Source organism: Aquarana catesbeiana, linkage group LG01 (assembly GCF_042186555.1).
Source record: "Aquarana catesbeiana isolate 2022-GZ linkage group LG01, ASM4218655v1, whole genome shotgun sequence".
In the NCBI taxonomy this organism is placed as follows: Eukaryota; Metazoa; Chordata; class Amphibia; order Anura; family Ranidae; genus Aquarana; species Aquarana catesbeiana.
The window spans coordinates 406,921,290-406,942,171 of record NC_133324.1 but is presented as its reverse complement, the minus strand read 5'-3'; the positions used below and the strand labels follow the sequence as shown (position 1 = coordinate 406,942,171).

General features: G+C 42.4%; 1 protein-coding gene across 1 annotated transcript in view; it reads left to right on the top strand.

The window, feature by feature from the left end:
* Window positions 1-20,882, top strand: part of ERMP1 (endoplasmic reticulum metallopeptidase 1) — a 90,968-nt gene that overhangs the window by 57,945 nt on the left and 12,141 nt on the right. The window contains exons 10-12 of the mRNA XM_073635142.1: window positions 2,187-2,377; window positions 3,184-3,336; window positions 18,382-18,581. Coding sequence (XP_073491243.1) covers window positions 2,187-2,377; window positions 3,184-3,336; window positions 18,382-18,581 — 544 coding nt within the window. The remainder of the gene's footprint in view (window positions 1-2,186; window positions 2,378-3,183; window positions 3,337-18,381; window positions 18,582-20,882) is intronic.

Below are 20,882 nucleotides of genomic sequence, written 5' to 3'. Positions count from 1 at the left end.
CCCAGTGTGAAAGGAGTCTGATAGTTTTTAGGACACCAACATTAGAAGTGATTTATTCTTCCAAAGCAAATACACTTTTGTACACTGGTACTGACTAGTATTCCAGTGTTTCTCTTCTCCCTCTGTTTCCTCTCCCTCACTCTGATCATGTGACCCCAGTGCTGACAGAGAGGGGCAGGGTAGGGCCAAACAACGATGCTGTGCAGGCGCCAGATGTCCTCCTTATCAACCAATGACATTATTGGTTATTAGGATGCTGGCATCTAAATGGTTGTAATGGTGTAGAATAAAAACCTGTGGCTTTGTGCAACTAAAAGGCAGGCTTGATCCACCCTCTGGCTTGTATACAGTTTTTTTTAATGCATTTTGCCAAAGCACCCTGAAAAAACCTGAAGGCACCCTGGTTAAAGGTTTCTGTAAAATATTCACTAGACTCCTAGAGTGTGACTGAGAGATGCAGAAATGCTATGCCCCCTAGAGGACTTGTGTGGAATCAATTAGATTTTTTTCTACAGTACATAGAACTCTGCTTAATGCTATATACTCGAGCTGCACGATTCTGGCCAAAATGAGAATCACAATTTTTTTGCTTAGAATAAAAAGATCACGATTCTCTCATGATTCTCGCGACGTAAAATCTTTCACATTATACCAAAAAAATTGGGCTAACTTTACTGGTTTATTTTTTTTTTTTTTTTGCTTTTATTTTTTTTAATTCATTAACCGCTTGCCGACCCTCTCACGCTGATATACGTCGGCAGAAGGGCATGTACAGGTAGATTAACATACCTGTACATTGCCCTTTAAGAAGCGGTTTGCAGGCGCGCACGCCGGGACCTCCGTGAGTGTGATTGCGGGTCCCGCGGACTCTATGTCCGCGGGGATACCCGCAGTCATCTCAAGGAGGACACTGATCTCCACTCCCTGTACTCGGGAGCGGTGGTAAGTGTCGTGTCACACATAGCCCCTCCCCCCACAGTTAGAATCACTCCCTAAGACACACTTAACCCGTACACTGCCAGTCACATTTATACAGTAATCAATGCATTTTTAATCGCATTGATCGCTGTATAAATGTGAATGGTCCCAAAATAGCGCCAAAAGTGTCCAATATGTCTGCCATAATGTCGCAGTCATGATAAAAATCGCTGAGCGCCGCCATTACTAGTAAAAAAAAAATGTATTAATAAAAATGCCATAAAACTATCCCCTATTTTGTAGACGCTATAACTTTTGTGCAAACCAATCAATAAACACTTATTGTGATATTTTTTTTTTTTTACCAAAAATATGTAGAATACGTATCGGCCTAAACTAAGGAAATAAAATGTTTGTTTATATATTTTTTGGGGATGTTATAGCAAAAAGTAAAAAATAATGCCTTTTCTTCAAAATAGTCGTTATTTTTTTGTTTATATCGCAAAAAATAAAAAAAAACGCAGAGGTGATCAAATACAACAAAAAGAAAGCTCTATTTGTGGGGAAAAAAGGACATCAGTTTTGTTTGGGAGCCACGTCGCACGACCGCGCAATTGTCAGTTAAAGCGACGCAGTGCTGAATCACAAAAAACGCTCTGGTCTTTTGCCAGCCAAATGGTCCAGGGCTTAAGTGGTTAAAATTATTTTTTCCAAAAAAATTGCATTTGAAAGACTGCTGCGCAAATACAGTGTGACATAGGGGTCTCTACTAAAAAAATATATAAAATGTTTAGGGGTTCTAAGTAATTTTCTAGCAAAAAAAAAAGATTTTAACTTGAAACCAACAAATGTCAGAAAAAGGTTTATTGTTTAAGTGCTTTCCTCATTTACACGAAGTGTATTCCTTAATTCCTGCCAAATTGTTACAATGTTTATACTTAAGATTCAGTGCTAAAGAATATTGTGATTCTTGGCAGACTGCCCGTTTTTTTTTTTTTTTTTTTTTTCTTCCTTTCTTTCTTTTGACAGCTGTGGCTTCAGAAGAGCAGAGAGAATTCTTTGCATAGACAGAATCCTGAAACACTTTTGTCAAGATCGCAATAGGGAAAAAATTGAAATAAGGATTCTTGAAGACTAATTGTGCAGCTCTATATATCTAACAGATTTCTAGCAAGCATTGCATTGAAAACAGAGGTTCTTGATTTGCATATATTACATTTTCCAAGTACACAGTAAAATTGTGCTCCTTTTTTTTTTTTTCCTCACAGGTTCATCCTATAAATACATTTCCATATACCTGTTGGGATTATTTTTTCCTTACCTACACACCATGTATCATGTGTGGGCAGTGTTTGAGATGTTCACACCTATCCTTGGACGCAGTGGAACAGAAATCCCACCTGATGTGGTGATGGCTGCTTTTATGGTTGCTTGTACAGTTATTCTTCTATCTTACTTTGTAAGTACCCATATTGGTTACTTCAAATACAGGGTAAATACTCCATTGGTAGGATAAACTCTGCTGTCACTGTAGCATTCTTTAAGGTTTATAATAGTATTGGCAATGCAGTCTTTGAGATCATTTCATTCTTTCCTCGAGATAAATACTTTATTTGTAGTGTCATGTTTGACCACATATTTAGAAGCATTAAATTAGCTAGTCTGACAACTGCGAATAGTGGTATTGGTAATGTAAATTATAACGTGTCTTATCCTAAAAATACACTTAATTACCAGATTTCACACATTTTCCAGTAGAGGAACCGGTCAGTGCTTTCTATAATGAACTATTATGTCAAGCTTATTCAGTAAAAGTCCTCCTCATAACAGCCTCCTATACTTGTAAGCCACACTTCAGTAACATGGGCCAGTCTCATTTGGATTACTGATGTATGCATAGTCTTTTAGAAACCTGTAGGACCATTCAGCACAAATAAATGTGGTTAGAAGATCGTTCCACCCAGTTCTGATATACATACAGATATGTCATCCACAGGAATTTATTTTAATGGCATGCGTGGAATTAAGATGCCAGATTAACTAGCCCATGTAGGTGTACTTTAGCCACATCGAGATAAGAAATGTTCTGGAGATAAATACCTGCAGTTTTTTCAGTAAACAAGATAAAATATTGTAGTATCCCTGAGTAAGATCCTTTCAGGGTATGTCTCCCTGTTTAGTAAACCCAACAGGTCTATACTATTATTAAAAGTAGTTGGCAAACATACATACATGATTTACTTTACATTTTCCTCCTTGTTTTAGATCAAGTTTATTTATCTAGTCAAGAGCATCAAAAAGTTAATGATGTGTTTGGCATTTGTGTCTGGTGTGACGTTCGTCCTTGTCTGTAGTGGCCTGTTCTTTCCATATAGTGGCAGTATGGATAGTCCCAAGCCAAAGAGGGTCTTCCTACAGGTAATCCTTTTCTACTGTATATTGTATGCACTGCAGATAAATTAAAGGATTCTCCCTTTGCAGTGTGTGCCCTGTTGTCAGTGGAAAATCCAATAGATGCTTTTATTATTCTATAGCTGATTGCTGTGTGTTAGACTGTCTTTATTTATATTTTATTTGCCTGTTTTTTTTTTTTTTTTTTGTCTCTGTATAGCGGTGTTTTTGAAACAAAAACAAAATGGCCAATGCTGCTCATTTTCAAAAATAGTCATGCCTCTTCTCTATATTGCATTATCTTGGTTTTGTTCATCAGCTATCTCTGTGGCAGCACAGCCACATTCAACCCTATCCATTGCTTAAAGTGAATGTAACCCTTATAAATTCACTTACCCTATTTGCTCTCCTCCCTTTTTTGTTTCACTAAATATGCCCTCAAAAGTATTTACTTATATCCGTTCAGATATACCTGTTGATTTTGCCAGAAATGCTGTGAACTGGTAACTTCTTGTGCTGTCTGCCTGTGTACAAGTTGGAATTACTGAGATGAGAAGGGGATGAGATGAAAGGAGTGTCTGTATGTTGTGTTTTTTGTTTTTGTTTTTTCTCTTTTATTATATTTATTTTTTTCTTCACATGTGTTTTTATTTTAAGAACGCTTCAAGGGTCAATAGATCACCTGGCATTCAGGTTGCACACCTGCGAGAACAAAATGCTTAAACAATGATCCACATCCGCAGAGAAATGGGTTAAAACAGACGTAACCTTAAATGACAAGCTTTATAGCAGTCAACATAAAGAGCAATCGTTCTAAGGATAGGCAATCCATAGTTCTTTATGGAGCAATAGTCTTTTGGATACCCTGCCAGGCCACAAAGAAAAATTGACTGAGTAGCAATGGCTTGGGGGGCGAGAGGCCAGAATCCAGGTTTTGGTAACATATCAAAAAAGATATTCATAGTCCAGGAAACTAGTAGAATGAAGAGGATTGGAAAACTGGAGGAAGGAAAGAGTTTTGCATTTGAGTGAGTTTAGAGAAGGTGGAGGAACCATAATAAAATTAAAGGAAGTAGGAGGATGGGAGAGAGTAGAACAATGATGTGGTGTAATTCTGGAAAGTGTCTTGTAGGGAAGCTTCATACGAGTACCAAAGTCGACTCAAGGGTCCCACACTCACTAAGCTTTAAGGCTGGTATTTATTCTGGCTGTGAGGGTTTTCATAAGTTTTGCCACTCAAAAATGAGAATGCAGGTCAAGTGTGGTCAGCTCATGCTACCCCTGCCAGTGAGAGGCAGTTCAACATCTTGTGGCCAATAATACGTCATCAACCTTCTAGCGTTTATGGACACATGGGATGGTGGGAGACCAGGCAGGTGTACTGTATGTGGCTGGGTTAAATTTGAGTCGCATTTGTAAAAGTGTAGATGAGTTTCTACTTCCTGCCAAAAGGAGTGTTTCTTAAGACAAGTCCAGTATATGTGGAACAATGTCCCTTAATGGTCCAGATACCTCCAACAGGAGTCTGACATGTTATAGTCAAGGGTATGGAGAAATGCAATGATAAAAGATTTTAAATTGGTTCACTTTATAGACTGCAAATCGAGATTGTGTGCAGCCTCCCAAGTTTTGCCCAATCCTTTGTTTGTAAACTCTCTTTTTAGGATTCATTCCTTTTTATTCATACAGTACCTTATGGGTGTGTCAGGGATTGAAGCCATCAAAACTTATAAACCAATCCTCTGCATGCTGCTCCTGCAATGCAAAACTTTTCAAAGGGTGAGGGGGAAGAGGAGGTTAAGCTAGGTGCAATAGCTTGCACAAAATGTTTTATTTGAAGGTAACTAAAAAGTTATCTAGATAGTAGTTCAAGCCACTTTTGTAAAGTAGCAAAAGGGAGAAGAATTTTTGGTCCATACAGCTAAGGTATTGCCAATTTACAGGAGAGATTTAGGTTTTCTTAACCATACTATTTCTAGTATAGCCAGAGTATAGAGAAAAGAGACCAGAGAAGATGTGGGAGATGTTAAAGTGGTGTTCCGGCCGAAATGATACTTTTTAAATAAAAATACCCCTATAATACACAAGCTTAATGTATTCTAGTAAAGTTAGTCTGTAAACTAAGGTCTGTTGTGTTAGTTTATAGCAGTAGTTTGTTATTTTATAAACTTACAGCAGGCCGTGGCCATCTTAAGTGTGGGCATCTGAAGCCAGACTATATTTCTTCCTGGATATCATCCTTGCAGATCTCGCACATGCTCAGTGCAGCACAAGCAGTGTAATAGGTTTCAGGTCAGGTTTCCATAGCAACGGCAGTTTCAGAGGAAGTTGCCGCCCCTTCCCAGAAGGCATTGCAAACAGGAAATGATGCGATGGGCCGCGGCCAGGGAGGAGGAAGTGAAAAATGAATACAGCAGATATACAGTAGGTGCTGAGAAAAAAAATAAAAAAATATCCAATTTGTTTACAGTGCACAGTTTTAGTGAGGGATGCTGAAGAGTTGTAAAAGTGGGTGGAACTCCACTTTAAATAGAAATTGGAACACTTGCAAATCAAATTTACATGTAAATTTCACTGCAGTGACAAGGTCTAGACCTCTGAAATCAGCAGAGGGTCCCCAAATCAAAGAGTTACAATGGATTGGGCTAACTGCAGTCTTTGGATCTCAGAAAATTTATTGGAAGAGAGTACAACGTAAACTAAAGTATTGCTGATCAAAGGTGAGATGCACAGTAGTGTGTTTTTAAGGGAGATGAGCAACTCTGACGTGTGGTTTTTCCCAAGTATATTTATAAAAGATACTTTTGCAACAAATTAAGGTGAGACAGGGTAATTTTCACAGGAAGTGTTTGGAAATAATAAAGTAATATAGTTATGGATATAATTCGGCCAGTCCAAAAAACGTAGGAGTTGCTTGATTTCGCCGAAAATACTTGGGTAATTGGCCTCGTACAAAGTATGAGGGGTTAGGGGTCAAATTGATAACTGCTAACATAAATATAGTGTAGCGCAGCTCCAGAAGCTTGTGTATAATCGTACTTCTTCAATACAAAAACATGAACAGAGCATAAAGTCACAAAAAATCATGCATTTAAATCACAAATAAAGATTTTAAAAAATTGTAAAATTATAATTGCAAAAAGTATATACGGAACAAATTATTAGTGAAACAGTCCAACTTATATGCAACCATCGTTGTGTCCAAATATAAATAGTTCCTAGTGTCATATGACTCCACCACCCGTGCAAACTGGGCGCTCACCTCACTGTTATGACCCCTGCATCATCAGCAAGGTCATAACACGCGATTATCCCCTTCAGGGAATGAGATTCTAGATGCCACTTTCTATATCTTCAAAGCTTCCATATACAGGTGTGTTGGCCTCAAATATGGACAGTGTACATGTGGGAGCAAAGAGCACACAGGACCTAGTGTTCGTCGTTTTAAAACGTATTTGATATAAAAGATAAGGTATTGCACTTACAAATAAAACACTGGCAGCCAGCACTGGCTCAAGTGCTTTATGTGTAAATGCAATACCTCTTCTCTGTTTTAAAAATTATTTAATATAAAAGAAGAACACTAGGTCCTGTGTTCTTTCTTTGCTCCCACGTGTACACTGTCCATATTTGGGACAAACGCACCTGTATATGGAAGCTTTGAGGATATAGAAAGTGGCATCTGGAATCTCATTCCCTGAAGGGGTTAACCGTGTCTTATGACCTTACTGGTTTGCCCGGTGGTGAAGTCATATGACACTTGGAATTATTTATATTTGGACACAGTGGTGGTTGCATATAAGTTGGACTGTTTCACTAATTTGTTCTGTATATACTTTTTGCAATTTTATTTTAAAAATTATTTAGATCTTTATTTGTGATTTTAAATGCATGGGTTTTTGTGATTTTATGCTCTGTTCATGTTTTTATATTGTATAAGTGTGATTATACACAAGCTTTTGGAGTTGCGCTACACTATATTTAGGTTATCGGATATTTAACACATTAATGCCCCGTACACACGATCGGACCTTCCGACAACTAGGGGATGGGTTTATGTTCGGGTCGAACATGAGTTTGACTCGAACCTTGGCTGTTCGCCCGTTCGCCGAATAGCGAACAATTTGAGGTGTTCGCGGCAATTCGAAAGCCACGGAACACCCTTTGAAAGTCTATGGGAGAAATCAAAAGTGCTAATTTTAAAGGTTAATATGCAAGTTATTGTCATAAAAAGTGTTTGGGGACCCGGGTCCTGCCCTAGGGGACATGTATCAATGCAAAAAGTTTTAAAAAACGGCTGTTTTTTTCGGGAGCAGTGATTTTAATAATGCTTAAAGTGAAATAATAAAAGTGTAATATTCCTTTTAAATTTAGTACGGGGGGGGGGGGTGTCTATAGTATGCCTGTAAAATGGCGCATGTTTCCTGTGTTTAAAACAGTCTGACAGCAAAATTACACTTCTAAAGGAAAAAGTCATTTAAAACTACTCACGGCTATTAATGAATTGTCAGGTCCGGCAACACACATAAAAGTTCCCTGATAAAAACGACATGGGATTCCTCCACAGGGGAACCCCGAACCAAAATTAAAAAAAAAAAAAATGCGTGGGGGTCCCCCCAAATTCCATGCCAGGCCCTTCAGGTCTGGTATGGATACTAAGGGGAACCCTGCGCCAAAATTTAAAAAGAAAATGGCGTGGGGGTCCCCCTCAAAATCCATACCAGACCTGTGTAAATTTTAAGGAGAACCCCGCGCCAGAATTTAAATAAAAAAAAAAAAAGGCGTGGGGTCCCCCCAAAAATCCATACCAGACCCTTATCCGAGCACGCAACCTGGCAGGCCGCAGGTTGCATGTCTAAAGTTTTAAAGGAGCTGTCACCTGCGAGGATGCGTCATATGGCGTGTGCCTCCCATGGAGGCAGATCTTCTATATTCTTTTTTTTCGGTCCGTCGGCGGCGGTGAATGGACTACGTGGGATAGTTTTATTTTTTAATAAAGGACTTCTCCCACGGTGTGGGGTTTTTTTTTTTTTTTTTGTGAAATGGTACGGGCACAATGTACCCGTTACCATTTCAAACAGGCGGGGCCAGGATCTGGGGGTCCTCTTGTTAAAGGGTGCTTTCAGAGTCCAGATTCCCCCCCCACCCGCAGACCCCCACAACCACTGGGCAAGGGTTGTGGGGATGAGGCCCTTCTCCCCATCAACATGGGGACAAGGTGCTTTGGGGGGCTACCCCAAAGCACCCTCCCAATGTTGAGGGCATGTGGCCTGGTATGGTTCAGGAGGGATGGGGGTGCTCTCTCGTCCCCCCCCCCCCCCCTGTTTCCTGTGGCCTGCCAGGTTGCGTGCTCCAATAAGGGTCTGGTATGGATTTTTGGGGGGACCCCATGCCTTTTTTTTTTTTTTTAATTTTGGCACTGGGTTCCCCTTAAAATCCATACCAGACCTGTTTCCCTGTGGGGGAATCCCATGCTGTTTTTATCAATGAACTTTTATGTGTATTGCCGGACCGACAATTCATTATACCAAAAAAGGGGAAAATAAAAGGGAAGTGGGACTTTAAATGAAACACTTGGTTGCAGAAAGGTAGATAGGTGAAAAAATATAAAAAGTTTTATTAATTGCCATCCAAAATAGACATCCATAACATTTGATTACAACAATAATAAATATACATTGATACATGGTATAGATTCATAAAAACAGTATCATGTAGAATGGCAATTAATCATCCCTCCAGAATTCACCAATATGGTCATTATAAAAACAGTAATGCACCGTAAAACTTGCAAAACCCATGGTCTTGTTGATCCTAATAAGGGTATTAAATGTAAACTTGGTATTGTGGTAATATTGGAAGTAAGGCGTATGGCAGCTCTACGCGTTTCGTGGCTAGAGGGCCACTCGTCAGGAGCAAGCACAAGATATCTCTATAAGAAAAGGATGAAGTATTATGGTAAGGTAGGTGAGTATAATAATGGGGTATAAAACCCTCAACTCAATTAAATTACCTGTTACTAGAGGGTATCAGTATGGTCGTGGTGCGAAAGCGGGGTACCAAACTCTCCGGGTAAATGCTCCCAACCGGGAGCCGCGGCGGACATATCATCCAAGATACCCAGGTAGGCGTCGGCCAGAGCAGGCACAAGAAGGCAAGGCAACCTGGGGAGGAATGGAAGATATTCCATATAACCTGGACAGGAATGGATGGGGGGGGGGGGGAAACATTGTGTGAGTGAAGCCAATTGGAGGGCGGTGGGGAAAGTGAAGAACTGGCCAGTGAGGCCTAACGGTGGGTAGGAAGAGAAAGGGAGAGGTGAATGATGGTGATAACCACCCATCAGAAGTGAGACGTGCAAATCAGGGGGAAGGTGAAAGTGGTGAGGTAGGGAAAAGGGGATATGTTAGTGACTACTGTGAGGAAGACAAAGAAAAAAGTGATGAGGAGAGATGAATTACCTGAGTGAGGATGGCTGAATGCAGCAGCCATGTGTGCTGTTCAAGTATGAAAAGTGAAGGAAGCCTTGTCAACCGGCATCCGCCCTAGGGACGCCCATATGGGCGCCGGGACGATGACGCCGCCGACGTCACGCCAGCGCAGCAGAGGGGGGGATGGGGGAAGACCGGCGGCAGGAGGAGTCCAGCAAACGCTCAATCCTCCGCCATCGGAGGTTCCCCGTTATGCCCGCGAGCGTGGTAACCACAAACATGGGCGGGCCCGCGCTGAGTGCGCGCCGCACGTCCAGTCTGGGATGCGCAACGTTGACGTGCAGTGACGGCAACCAAATCCTCCCAAACCTAGGGGGGAGGGGCCGCCAGGCACGTCACGGCTCCCGGAAGTGGAGAACCAGCCGGGCAGCAGGCAATCCCGACTAAATTCACATCACCTCCAGAACTGAACCCAGTAGGAGTCAGTTGATGTTGAAGCATGAATGGGCAAAAGATGATGAAAAATTAAAAAGATAGGTACAATTAGTAGGCAATAGCTAACATAGGAATTGTACAAGGATCAAAAGGATTGCACATGGGGAAAAGGGTTGCAAAAAAAAAAAGGGGAAGTGAACCTGATGTAAATGGTACAGCAAACCAAGTGTTTCCATCCCTATGAATACTCAATGAATGGGGTTGAAGGGAAATAAATAGGGACTTTGAATGAACAAATGGTTTGGTAGAACACCATTGTTCCATCCCTCGGGACTTTATATGAAACTGTGGCCTGGTAAGGCTACAAGTTTCCATCCCTGTCATGTATCAAAAAAGGGGAAAATAAAAGGGAAGTGGGACTTTAAATGAAACACTTGGTTGCAGAAAGGTAGATAGGTGAAAAAATATAAAAAGTTTTATTAATTGCCATCCAAAATAGACATCCATAACATTTGATTACAACAATAATAAATATACATTGATACATGGTATAGATTCATAAAAACAGTATCATGTAGAATGGCAATTAATCATCCCTCCAGAATTCACCAATATGGTCATTATAAAAACAGTAATGCACCGTAAAACTTGCAAAACCCATGGTCTTGTTGATCCTAATAAGGGTATTAAATGTAAACTTGGTATTGTGGTAATATTGGAAGTAAGGCGTATGGCAGCTCTACGCGTTTCGTGGCTAGAGGGCCACTCGTCAGGAGCAAGCACAAGATATCTCTATAAGAAAAGGATGAAGTATTATGGTAAGGTAGGTGAGTATAATAATGGGGTATAAAACCCTCAACTCAATTAAATTACCTGTTACTAGAGGGTATCAGTATGGTCGTGGTGCGAAAGCGGGGTACCAAACTCTCCGGGTAAATGCTCCCAACCGGGAGCCGCGGCGGACATATCATCCAAGATACCCAGGTAGGCGTCGGCCAGAGCAGGCACAAGAAGGCAAGGCAACCTGGGGAGGAATGGAAGATATTCCATATAACCTGGACAGGAATGGATGGGGGGGGGGGGGAAACATTGTGTGAGTGAAGCCAATTGGAGGGCGGTGGGGAAAGTGAAGAACTGGCCAGTGAGGCCTAACGGTGGGTAGGAAGAGAAAGGGAGAGGTGAATGATGGTGATAACCACCCATCAGAAGTGAGACGTGCAAATCAGGGGGAAGGTGAAAGTGGTGAGGTAGGGAAAAGGGGATATGTTAGTGACTACTGTGAGGAAGACAAAGAAAAAAGTGATGAGGAGAGATGAATTACCTGAGTGAGGATGGCTGAATGCAGCAGCCATGTGTGCTGTTCAAGTATGAAAAGTGAAGGAAGCCTTGTCAACCGGCATCCGCCCTAGGGACGCCCATATGGGCGCCGGGACGATGACGCCGCCGACGTCACGCCAGCGCAGCAGAGGGGGGGATGGGGGAAGACCGGCGGCAGGAGGAGTCCAGCAAACGCTCAATCCTCCGCCATCGGAGGTTCCCCGTTATGCCCGCGAGCGTGGTAACCACAAACATGGGCGGGCCCGCGCTGAGTGCGCGCCGCACGTCCAGTCTGGGATGCGCAACGTTGACGTGCAGTGACGGCAACCAAATCCTCCCAAACCTAGGGGGGAGGGGCCGCCAGGCACGTCACGGCTCCCGGAAGTGGAGAACCAGCCGGGCAGCAGGCAATCCCGACTAAATTCACATCACCTCCAGAACTGAACCCAGTAGGAGTCAGTTGATGTTGAAGCATGAATGGGCAAAAGATGATGAAAAATTAAAAAGATAGGTACAATTAGTAGGCAATAGCTAACATAGGAATTGTACAAGGATCAAAAGGATTGCACATGGGGAAAAGGGTTGCAAAAAAAAAAAGGGGAAGTGAACCTGATGTAAATGGTACAGCAAACCAAGTGTTTCCATCCCTATGAATACTCAATGAATGGGGTTGAAGGGAAATAAATAGGGACTTTGAATGAACAAATGGTTTGGTAGAACACCATTGTTCCATCCCTCGGGACTTTATATGAAACTGTGGCCTGGTAAGGCTACAAGTTTCCATCCCTGTCATGTATCAAAAAAGGGGAAAATAAAAGGGAAGTGGGACTTTAAATGAAACACTTGGTTGCAGAAAGGTAGATAGGTGAAAAAATATAAAAAGTTTTATTAATTGCCATCCAAAATAGACATCCATAACATTTGATTACAACAATAATAAATATACATTGATACATGGTATAGATTCATAAAAACAGTATCATGTAGAATGGCAATTAATCATCCCTCCAGAATTCACCAATATGGTCATTATAAAAACAGTAATGCACCGTAAAACTTGCAAAACCCATGGTCTTGTTGATCCTAATAAGGGTATTAAATGTAAACTTGGTATTGTGGTAATATTGGAAGTAAGGCGTATGGCAGCTCTACGCGTTTCGTGGCTAGAGGGCCACTCGTCAGGAGCAAGCACAAGATATCTCTATAAGAAAAGGATGAAGTATTATGGTAAGGTAGGTGAGTATAATAATGGGGTATAAAACCCTCAACTCAATTAAATTACCTGTTACTAGAGGGTATCAGTATGGTCGTGGTGCGAAAGCGGGGTACCAAACTCTCCGGGTAAATGCTCCCAACCGGGAGCCGCGGCGGACATATCATCCAAGATACCCAGGTAGGCGTCGGCCAGAGCAGGCACAAGAAGGCAAGGCAACCTGGGGAGGAATGGAAGATATTCCATATAACCTGGACAGGAATGGATGGGGGGGGGGGGGAAACATTGTGTGAGTGAAGCCAATTGGAGGGCGGTGGGGAAAGTGAAGAACTGGCCAGTGAGGCCTAACGGTGGGTAGGAAGAGAAAGGGAGAGGTGAATGATGGTGATAACCACCCATCAGAAGTGAGACGTGCAAATCAGGGGGAAGGTGAAAGTGGTGAGGTAGGGAAAAGGGGATATGTTAGTGACTACTGTGAGGAAGACAAAGAAAAAAGTGATGAGGAGAGATGAATTACCTGAGTGAGGATGGCTGAATGCAGCAGCCATGTGTGCTGTTCAAGTATGAAAAGTGAAGGAAGCCTTGTCAACCGGCATCCGCCCTAGGGACGCCCATATGGGCGCCGGGACGATGACGCCGCCGACGTCACGCCAGCGCAGCAGAGGGGGGGATGGGGGAAGACCGGCGGCAGGAGGAGTCCAGCAAACGCTCAATCCTCCGCCATCGGAGGTTCCCCGTTATGCCCGCGAGCGTGGTAACCACAAACATGGGCGGGCCCGCGCTGAGTGCGCGCCGCACGTCCAGTCTGGGATGCGCAACGTTGACGTGCAGTGACGGCAACCAAATCCTCCCAAACCTAGGGGGGAGGGGCCGCCAGGCACGTCACGGCTCCCGGAAGTGGAGAACCAGCCGGGCAGCAGGCAATCCCGACTAAATTCACATCACCTCCAGAACTGAACCCAGTAGGAGTCAGTTGATGTTGAAGCATGAATGGGCAAAAGATGATGAAAAATTAAAAAGATAGGTACAATTAGTAGGCAATAGCTAACATAGGAATTGTACAAGGATCAAAAGGATTGCACATGGGGAAAAGGGTTGCAAAAAAAAAAAGGGGAAGTGAACCTGATGTAAATGGTACAGCAAACCAAGTGTTTCCATCCCTATGAATACTCAATGAATGGGGTTGAAGGGAAATAAATAGGGACTTTGAATGAACAAATGGTTTGGTAGAACACCATTGTTCCATCCCTCGGGACTTTATATGAAACTGTGGCCTGGTAAGGCTACAAGTTTCCATCCCTGTCATGTATCAAAAAAGGGGAAAATAAAAGGGAAGTGGGACTTTAAATGAAACACTTGGTTGCAGAAAGGTAGATAGGTGAAAAAATATAAAAAGTTTTATTAATTGCCATCCAAAATAGACATCCATAACATTTGATTACAACAATAATAAATATACATTGATACATGGTATAGATTCATAAAAACAGTATCATGTAGAATGGCAATTAATCATCCCTCCAGAATTCACCAATATGGTCATTATAAAAACAGTAATGCACCGTAAAACTTGCAAAACCCATGGTCTTGTTGATCCTAATAAGGGTATTAAATGTAAACTTGGTATTGTGGTAATATTGGAAGTAAGGCGTATGGCAGCTCTACGCGTTTCGTGGCTAGAGGGCCACTCGTCAGGAGCAAGCACAAGATATCTCTATAAGAAAAGGATGAAGTATTATGGTAAGGTAGGTGAGTATAATAATGGGGTATAAAACCCTCAACTCAATTAAATTACCTGTTACTAGAGGGTATCAGTATGGTCGTGGTGCGAAAGCGGGGTACCAAACTCTCCGGGTAAATGCTCCCAACCGGGAGCCGCGGCGGACATATCATCCAAGATACCCAGGTAGGCGTCGGCCAGAGCAGGCACAAGAAGGCAAGGCAACCTGGGGAGGAATGGAAGATATTCCATATAACCTGGACAGGAATGGATGGGGGGGGGGGGGAAACATTGTGTGAGTGAAGCCAATTGGAGGGCGGTGGGGAAAGTGAAGAACTGGCCAGTGAGGCCTAACGGTGGGTAGGAAGAGAAAGGGAGAGGTGAATGATGGTGATAACCACCCATCAGAAGTGAGACGTGCAAATCAGGGGGAAGGTGAAAGTGGTGAGGTAGGGAAAAGGGGATATGTTAGTGACTACTGTGAGGAAGACAAAGAAAAAAGTGATGAGGAGAGATGAATTACCTGAGTGAGGATGGCTGAATGCAGCAGCCATGTGTGCTGTTCAAGTATGAAAAGTGAAGGAAGCCTTGTCAACCGGCATCCGCCCTAGGGACGCCCATATGGGCGCCGGGACGATGACGCCGCCGACGTCACGCCAGCGCAGCAGAGGGGGGGATGGGGGAAGACCGGCGGCAGGAGGAGTCCAGCAAACGCTCAATCCTCCGCCATCGGAGGTTCCCCGTTATGCCCGCGAGCGTGGTAACCACAAACATGGGCGGGCCCGCGCTGAGTGCGCGCCGCACGTCCAGTCTGGGATGCGCAACGTTGACGTGCAGTGACGGCAACCAAATCCTCCCAAACCTAGGGGGGAGGGGCCGCCAGGCACGTCACGGCTCCCGGAAGTGGAGAACCAGCCGGGCAGCAGGCAATCCCGACTAAATTCACATCACCTCCAGAACTGAACCCAGTAGGAGTCAGTTGATGTTGAAGCATGAATGGGCAAAAGATGATGAAAAATTAAAAAGATAGGTACAATTAGTAGGCAATAGCTAACATAGGAATTGTACAAGGATCAAAAGGATTGCACATGGGGAAAAGGGTTGCAAAAAAAAAAGGGGAAGTGAACCTGATGTAAATGGTACAGCAAACCAAGTGTTTCCATCCCTATGAATACTCAATGAATGGGGTTGAAGGGAAATAAATAGGGACTTTGAATGAACAAATGGTTTGGTAGAACACCATTGTTCCATCCCTCGGGACTTTATATGAAACTGTGGCCTGGTAAGGCTACAAGTTTCCATCCCTGTCATGTATCAAAAAAGGGGAAAATAAAAGGGAAGTGGGACTTTAAATGAAACACTTGGTTGCAGAAAGGTAGATAGGTGAAAAAATATAAAAAGTTTTATTAATTGCCATCCAAAATAGACATCCATAACATTTGATTACAACAATAATAAATATACATTGATACATGGTATAGATTCATAAAAACAGTATCATGTAGAATGGCAATTAATCATCCCTCCAGAATTCACCAATATGGTCATTATAAAAACAGTAATGCACCGTAAAACTTGCAAAACCCATGGTCTTGTTGATCCTAATAAGGGTATTAAATGTAAACTTGGTATTGTGGTAATATTGGAAGTAAGGCGTATGGCAGCTCTACGCGTTTCGTGGCTAGAGGGCCACTCGTCAGGAGCAAGCACAAGATATCTCTATAAGAAAAGGATGAAGTATTATGGTAAGGTAGGTGAGTATAATAATGGGGTATAAAACCCTCAACTCAATTAAATTACCTGTTACTAGAGGGTATCAGTATGGTCGTGGTGCGAAAGCGGGGTACCAAACTCTCCGGGTAAATGCTCCCAACCGGGAGCCGCGGCGGACATATCATCCAAGATACCCAGGTAGGCGTCGGCCAGAGCAGGCACAAGAAGGCAAGGCAACCTGGGGAGGAATGGAAGATATTCCATATAACCTGGACAGGAATGGATGGGGGGGGGGGGGAAACATTGTGTGAGTGAAGCCAATTGGAGGGCGGTGGGGAAAGTGAAGAACTGGCCAGTGAGGCCTAACGGTGGGTAGGAAGAGAAAGGGAGAGGTGAATGATGGTGATAACCACCCATCAGAAGTGAGACGTGCAAATCAGGGGGAAGGTGAAAGTGGTGAGGTAGGGAAAAGGGGATATGTTAGTGACTACTGTGAGGAAGACAAAGAAAAAAGTGATGAGGAGAGATGAATTACCTGAGTGAGGATGGCTGAATGCAGCAGCCATGTGTGCTGTTCAAGTATGAAAAGTGAAGGAAGCCTTGTCAACCGGCATCCGCCCTAGGGACGCCCATATGGGCGCCGGGACGATGACGCCGCCGACGTCACGCCAGCGCAGCAGAGGGGGGGATGGGGGAAGACCGGCGGCAGGAGGAGTCCAGCAAACGCTCAATCCTCCGCCATCGGAGGTTCCCCGTTATGCCCGCGAGCGTGGTAACCACAAACACAATTCATTATAGTCGCGAGTAGTTTTGAATGACTTTTTCCTTTAGAAATGTAATTTTGCTGTCAGACTGTTCTAAACACGGGCAACATGAGCCACTTTACAGGTATACTATAGACACCCCAGGTACGAAATTTAAAGGAATATTACACTTTTATTGTTTTACTTTTAGCATTAATAAAATCACTGTTCCCGAAAAAACGTCCGTTTTTAAAACTTTTTTTTGCATTGATACATGTCCCCTGGGGCAGGATCCGGGTCCCTAAACACTTTTTAAGACAATACCATGCATATAAGCCTTCAAAATTAGCACTTTTGATTTTTCATGTTCGTGTCCCATAGACTTTAACGGTGTTCGCGTGTTCGAACAAATTTTTTGCCTGTTCACATGTTCAGGTGCGAACCGAATGGGGGGGTGTTTGGCCCATCTCTACCAACAACAAAATCCATGAATCTTTTCCGACAGCTGTTGGCCTAAACTTGTCTTGCATACACACGGTCACACAAATCTTGTCGGAAAATTCCGAACGTCAAGAACGCGGTGACATACAACACGTACGACGAGCCGAGAAAAAGGAAGTTCAATAGCCAGTGCGGCTCTTCTGCTTGATTCCGAGCATGCGTGGAACTTTGTGCATCAGAATTGTGTACACACGATCGGAATTTACGACAACGGATTTTGTTGTCTGAGAATTTGAGATCCAGATCTCAAGTTTTGTGTGACGGAAATTCCGATGGAAAATATCCGATGGAGCTTACACACGGTTGGAATTTCCGACAACAGGCGCCCATCAAACATTTTCCATTGGAAAATCCGACCGTGTGTACGGGGCATTAGTGTGGTAAAATTATTTTTGAAGTGTTGACAAGCAACCCCCAGAGAATAGGATTTCACTCTATTCACTGTTGTTTTTTATTAATAATAATAATAATAATATTTGATTGCGTTAATCACATTTTTGAGTTTCAGGTGTCAAATTGATTCCTAGATATTCCAGGAGTACTGATTGGAGGAGCAAAGTGTTTCAAGAGATTAGAAGCTTAAATTTATAGGCAGGGCTTCCGATTTAGAGTCATTAAACTTGTAGCCCAAGGACACAAATTCTTTTAAGCAGGCATGTAAGCTCGGGGGTAGTTGGAGACTCTTGGAGTATGTCCTTTGCAAAAAGCAAAGGTTTATTGGGACAATCATGGATGGAGACCCCAAGCCTGTGATCCATCAGAAATGAAGTAGGCAAGGGATTGACATCACATGCTTAAGAATTCAGAGGTGTGTTTTTATGTCAGAGTGGAAGGTAAGAGCGTTCTATATTTCTGGCACGTCAACAGTTATTTTTCTGTACTTGCAAAAGGGGTGACACATGGGGGAATGTGTATGTATTCCACAGATGTACTTAGAGTGTGTGTTTTGTTTTTTTTTTTGTCATAATCCCTGACATGTTTCTTTCTCTCTACTGTTAGCATACAGCACGGACCTTTCACAATTTGAATGGGGAGGTGGTAAAGACAGATTCTGGTATATGGATAAATGCCTTTGATTACAGTGGATTATTTCATGTCACTCCTCATATACCTGAATTAAATGACACAGTCAGAGCCCCATGTGAGGATGCTCCGTTCTGCGGATACCCCTGGTTTTTTCCTGTTCATTTTTTGCTCAGGTTAGTGGTCATGTCATGGTATATATATTCTAGTCATCTTCATGACTGTCTCTAACTTGTAAAAAAAAAACACCAGTATAATAAACATCCATTATGGATCAAATGAAACTTGATGCTTGCCACACACACGGCAGCTTAAAGGGCTTGTAAAGGTTTGTGTGTGTTTGTTTTTTTTTTTTTTTTTTAATAACAAACATGTTATAGGTACCTCCTCTGTGCAAGGGTTTTGCACAGAGTGGCCCCAATCCCCCTCTTCTGGGGTCACCCCTCGGATACCCGTGCAGGCGCGCTCCCGAGTCCTGCTGCTGCGTCTATGGCCTGGCCCCCCCAGGGTCACTGGATTTGATTGATAGAGGAGCAGCCATTGGCAATCTATCCAATAAGGACCCAAGACAGCGGCTGGAGCTGCTGTGCTCGTCCCCGTCGATTGAATGCTCGGGTTCAGGTAGGTAAAAGGTACGGAAGGTCTTTCACCTTAATGTATAGAATGCATTAAGGTGAAAAACCTTGAGGGTTTACAACCCCTCTAAGTGATTGCATTTCCGACCTTTATCTTATGTTACAATTGCAAAACAATTTAAGACCTAAAATTATAGTTTTTATCAATGCAAGGATTGTAATTGCTTTTATTGAATTCAGCGGAAAATGATAAATTACTGAATTTTGATGCTCAGTTGAACCCATGGGTGGTAGAAGGCTTTGTTTCTGGCAATTACTTGGTGCTGGTATTTCTAATTTCTGTTGGCTTGAAGTGGTTAAAATTTTCTAAAAATCAGCATTGTATGGCTATCCTAACAGTTGTATTTTTTCTATTACTAGGACTTTTCTGATCCAGTGGGGCTTGGAAAATTGCAGTGCCTATTTTTATAGGGAGACGAGGAAGATCCGAACAGCTGCACTCCAACAATTCACTTTGGTATAAACATTAAAACCAGACAGATGGTACAAGTACAGCGGGGGACAAGCAGGTAGACACGTTTCGCGCTAAAGTCGGTGCTTAATCATTACCCCATGAATAAGGTAATTATTAAACGCTGACTTTAGCGTGAGACGCGTCTAACTACTTGTCCCCCACTGCACTTGTTCTGGCTTGCATTTGATTTGAATCTTTATACCAAATAAAGTGGATTGTTGGAGTGCAGCCATCCAGATCTTCCTAGTCTTCCATTGTGCAGCACGCAAGCTGGGCTGGCACCTGACTTGAGGAGTTGTGGGATCATTGGAGGGTAATCACCTGGAGCAGCGATACAGAGTGTTGAATATTTTTTAGAATTTATCCAAGGTGCTTAGAAAGGTTCAGCATTGGTACTATGTATAATTTATATAAATAAATTGCAGCGCTAAAGATGATAAAGTGCTCTAGTACCAAATAGTATTTTCTGTACTTGCTGAAAATGTTCTTCGCCTGAAAAAAAGTAAATGGAGCCACCACATCTTAGGGTGGTGGGTAATCTGCAATATACAGTATGTTCTTGGGTTTATGTTTCACTCCGTTATCTAGCTACTGAAGTGCTCTATGAAGTCATTACTAATATAATCTTGCATGTGATCACATGCCTGATAGTCTTGTGTTTATTGCACATTTTGATTGTATTTGTCAGGTAGTGATATTTTACCCTGTATTTTGAAAGTCCTCAATATACACACACCTAGGAATTGTGTTTTAATAGGTCTTATCACAATTTTTTTCATTTCTATAACGAACACTTGTAGAAAAGATTTCTGATAAAGAAACTCAATCAAAATGCACAATAAACACAAGATTAGCAAACGTGATGCCATGTGAGATATTATTTAAAATTACTTCATAGAGCACTTCTGTAGCTGTGCCTACCTGTTATGTTAATTCAGTTATGGGCAATGTTTGGCTGCATAGAAATCGCAAGCAATGCTACCTGCCTTTTGTGGGCACAGCCTTTGCCTTCTGTCTGCTTTTTTTATTGGAAATCTCCAGAGTTCTGTTCCTCTTTAAAATGATCCATGTACCTTGGGGTACATGTGCAACACATTGCAGTAGCATGTACAGTAATGCAACAAATCACTGAGGACTTAACTGTGCTAGAATATTGTTTTAGTGATTTTACAATAGTTCCTTATCGCTATATTGAACTTGTACTTTATATATGGTGGTTCTTTGTAATTGTAGATGACTATGGGGCATAGTAGTCAGATCTTAGTTTTTGTAATTGATGTTTTGATATGCTCCACCTGCATTGTGGGCCTTTCTTACTCTTTGACATCATGGTTTGCCTACAATTTGTGTATTTAAAAAAAAAATTCTTGCTCAACATCTTGAAACAG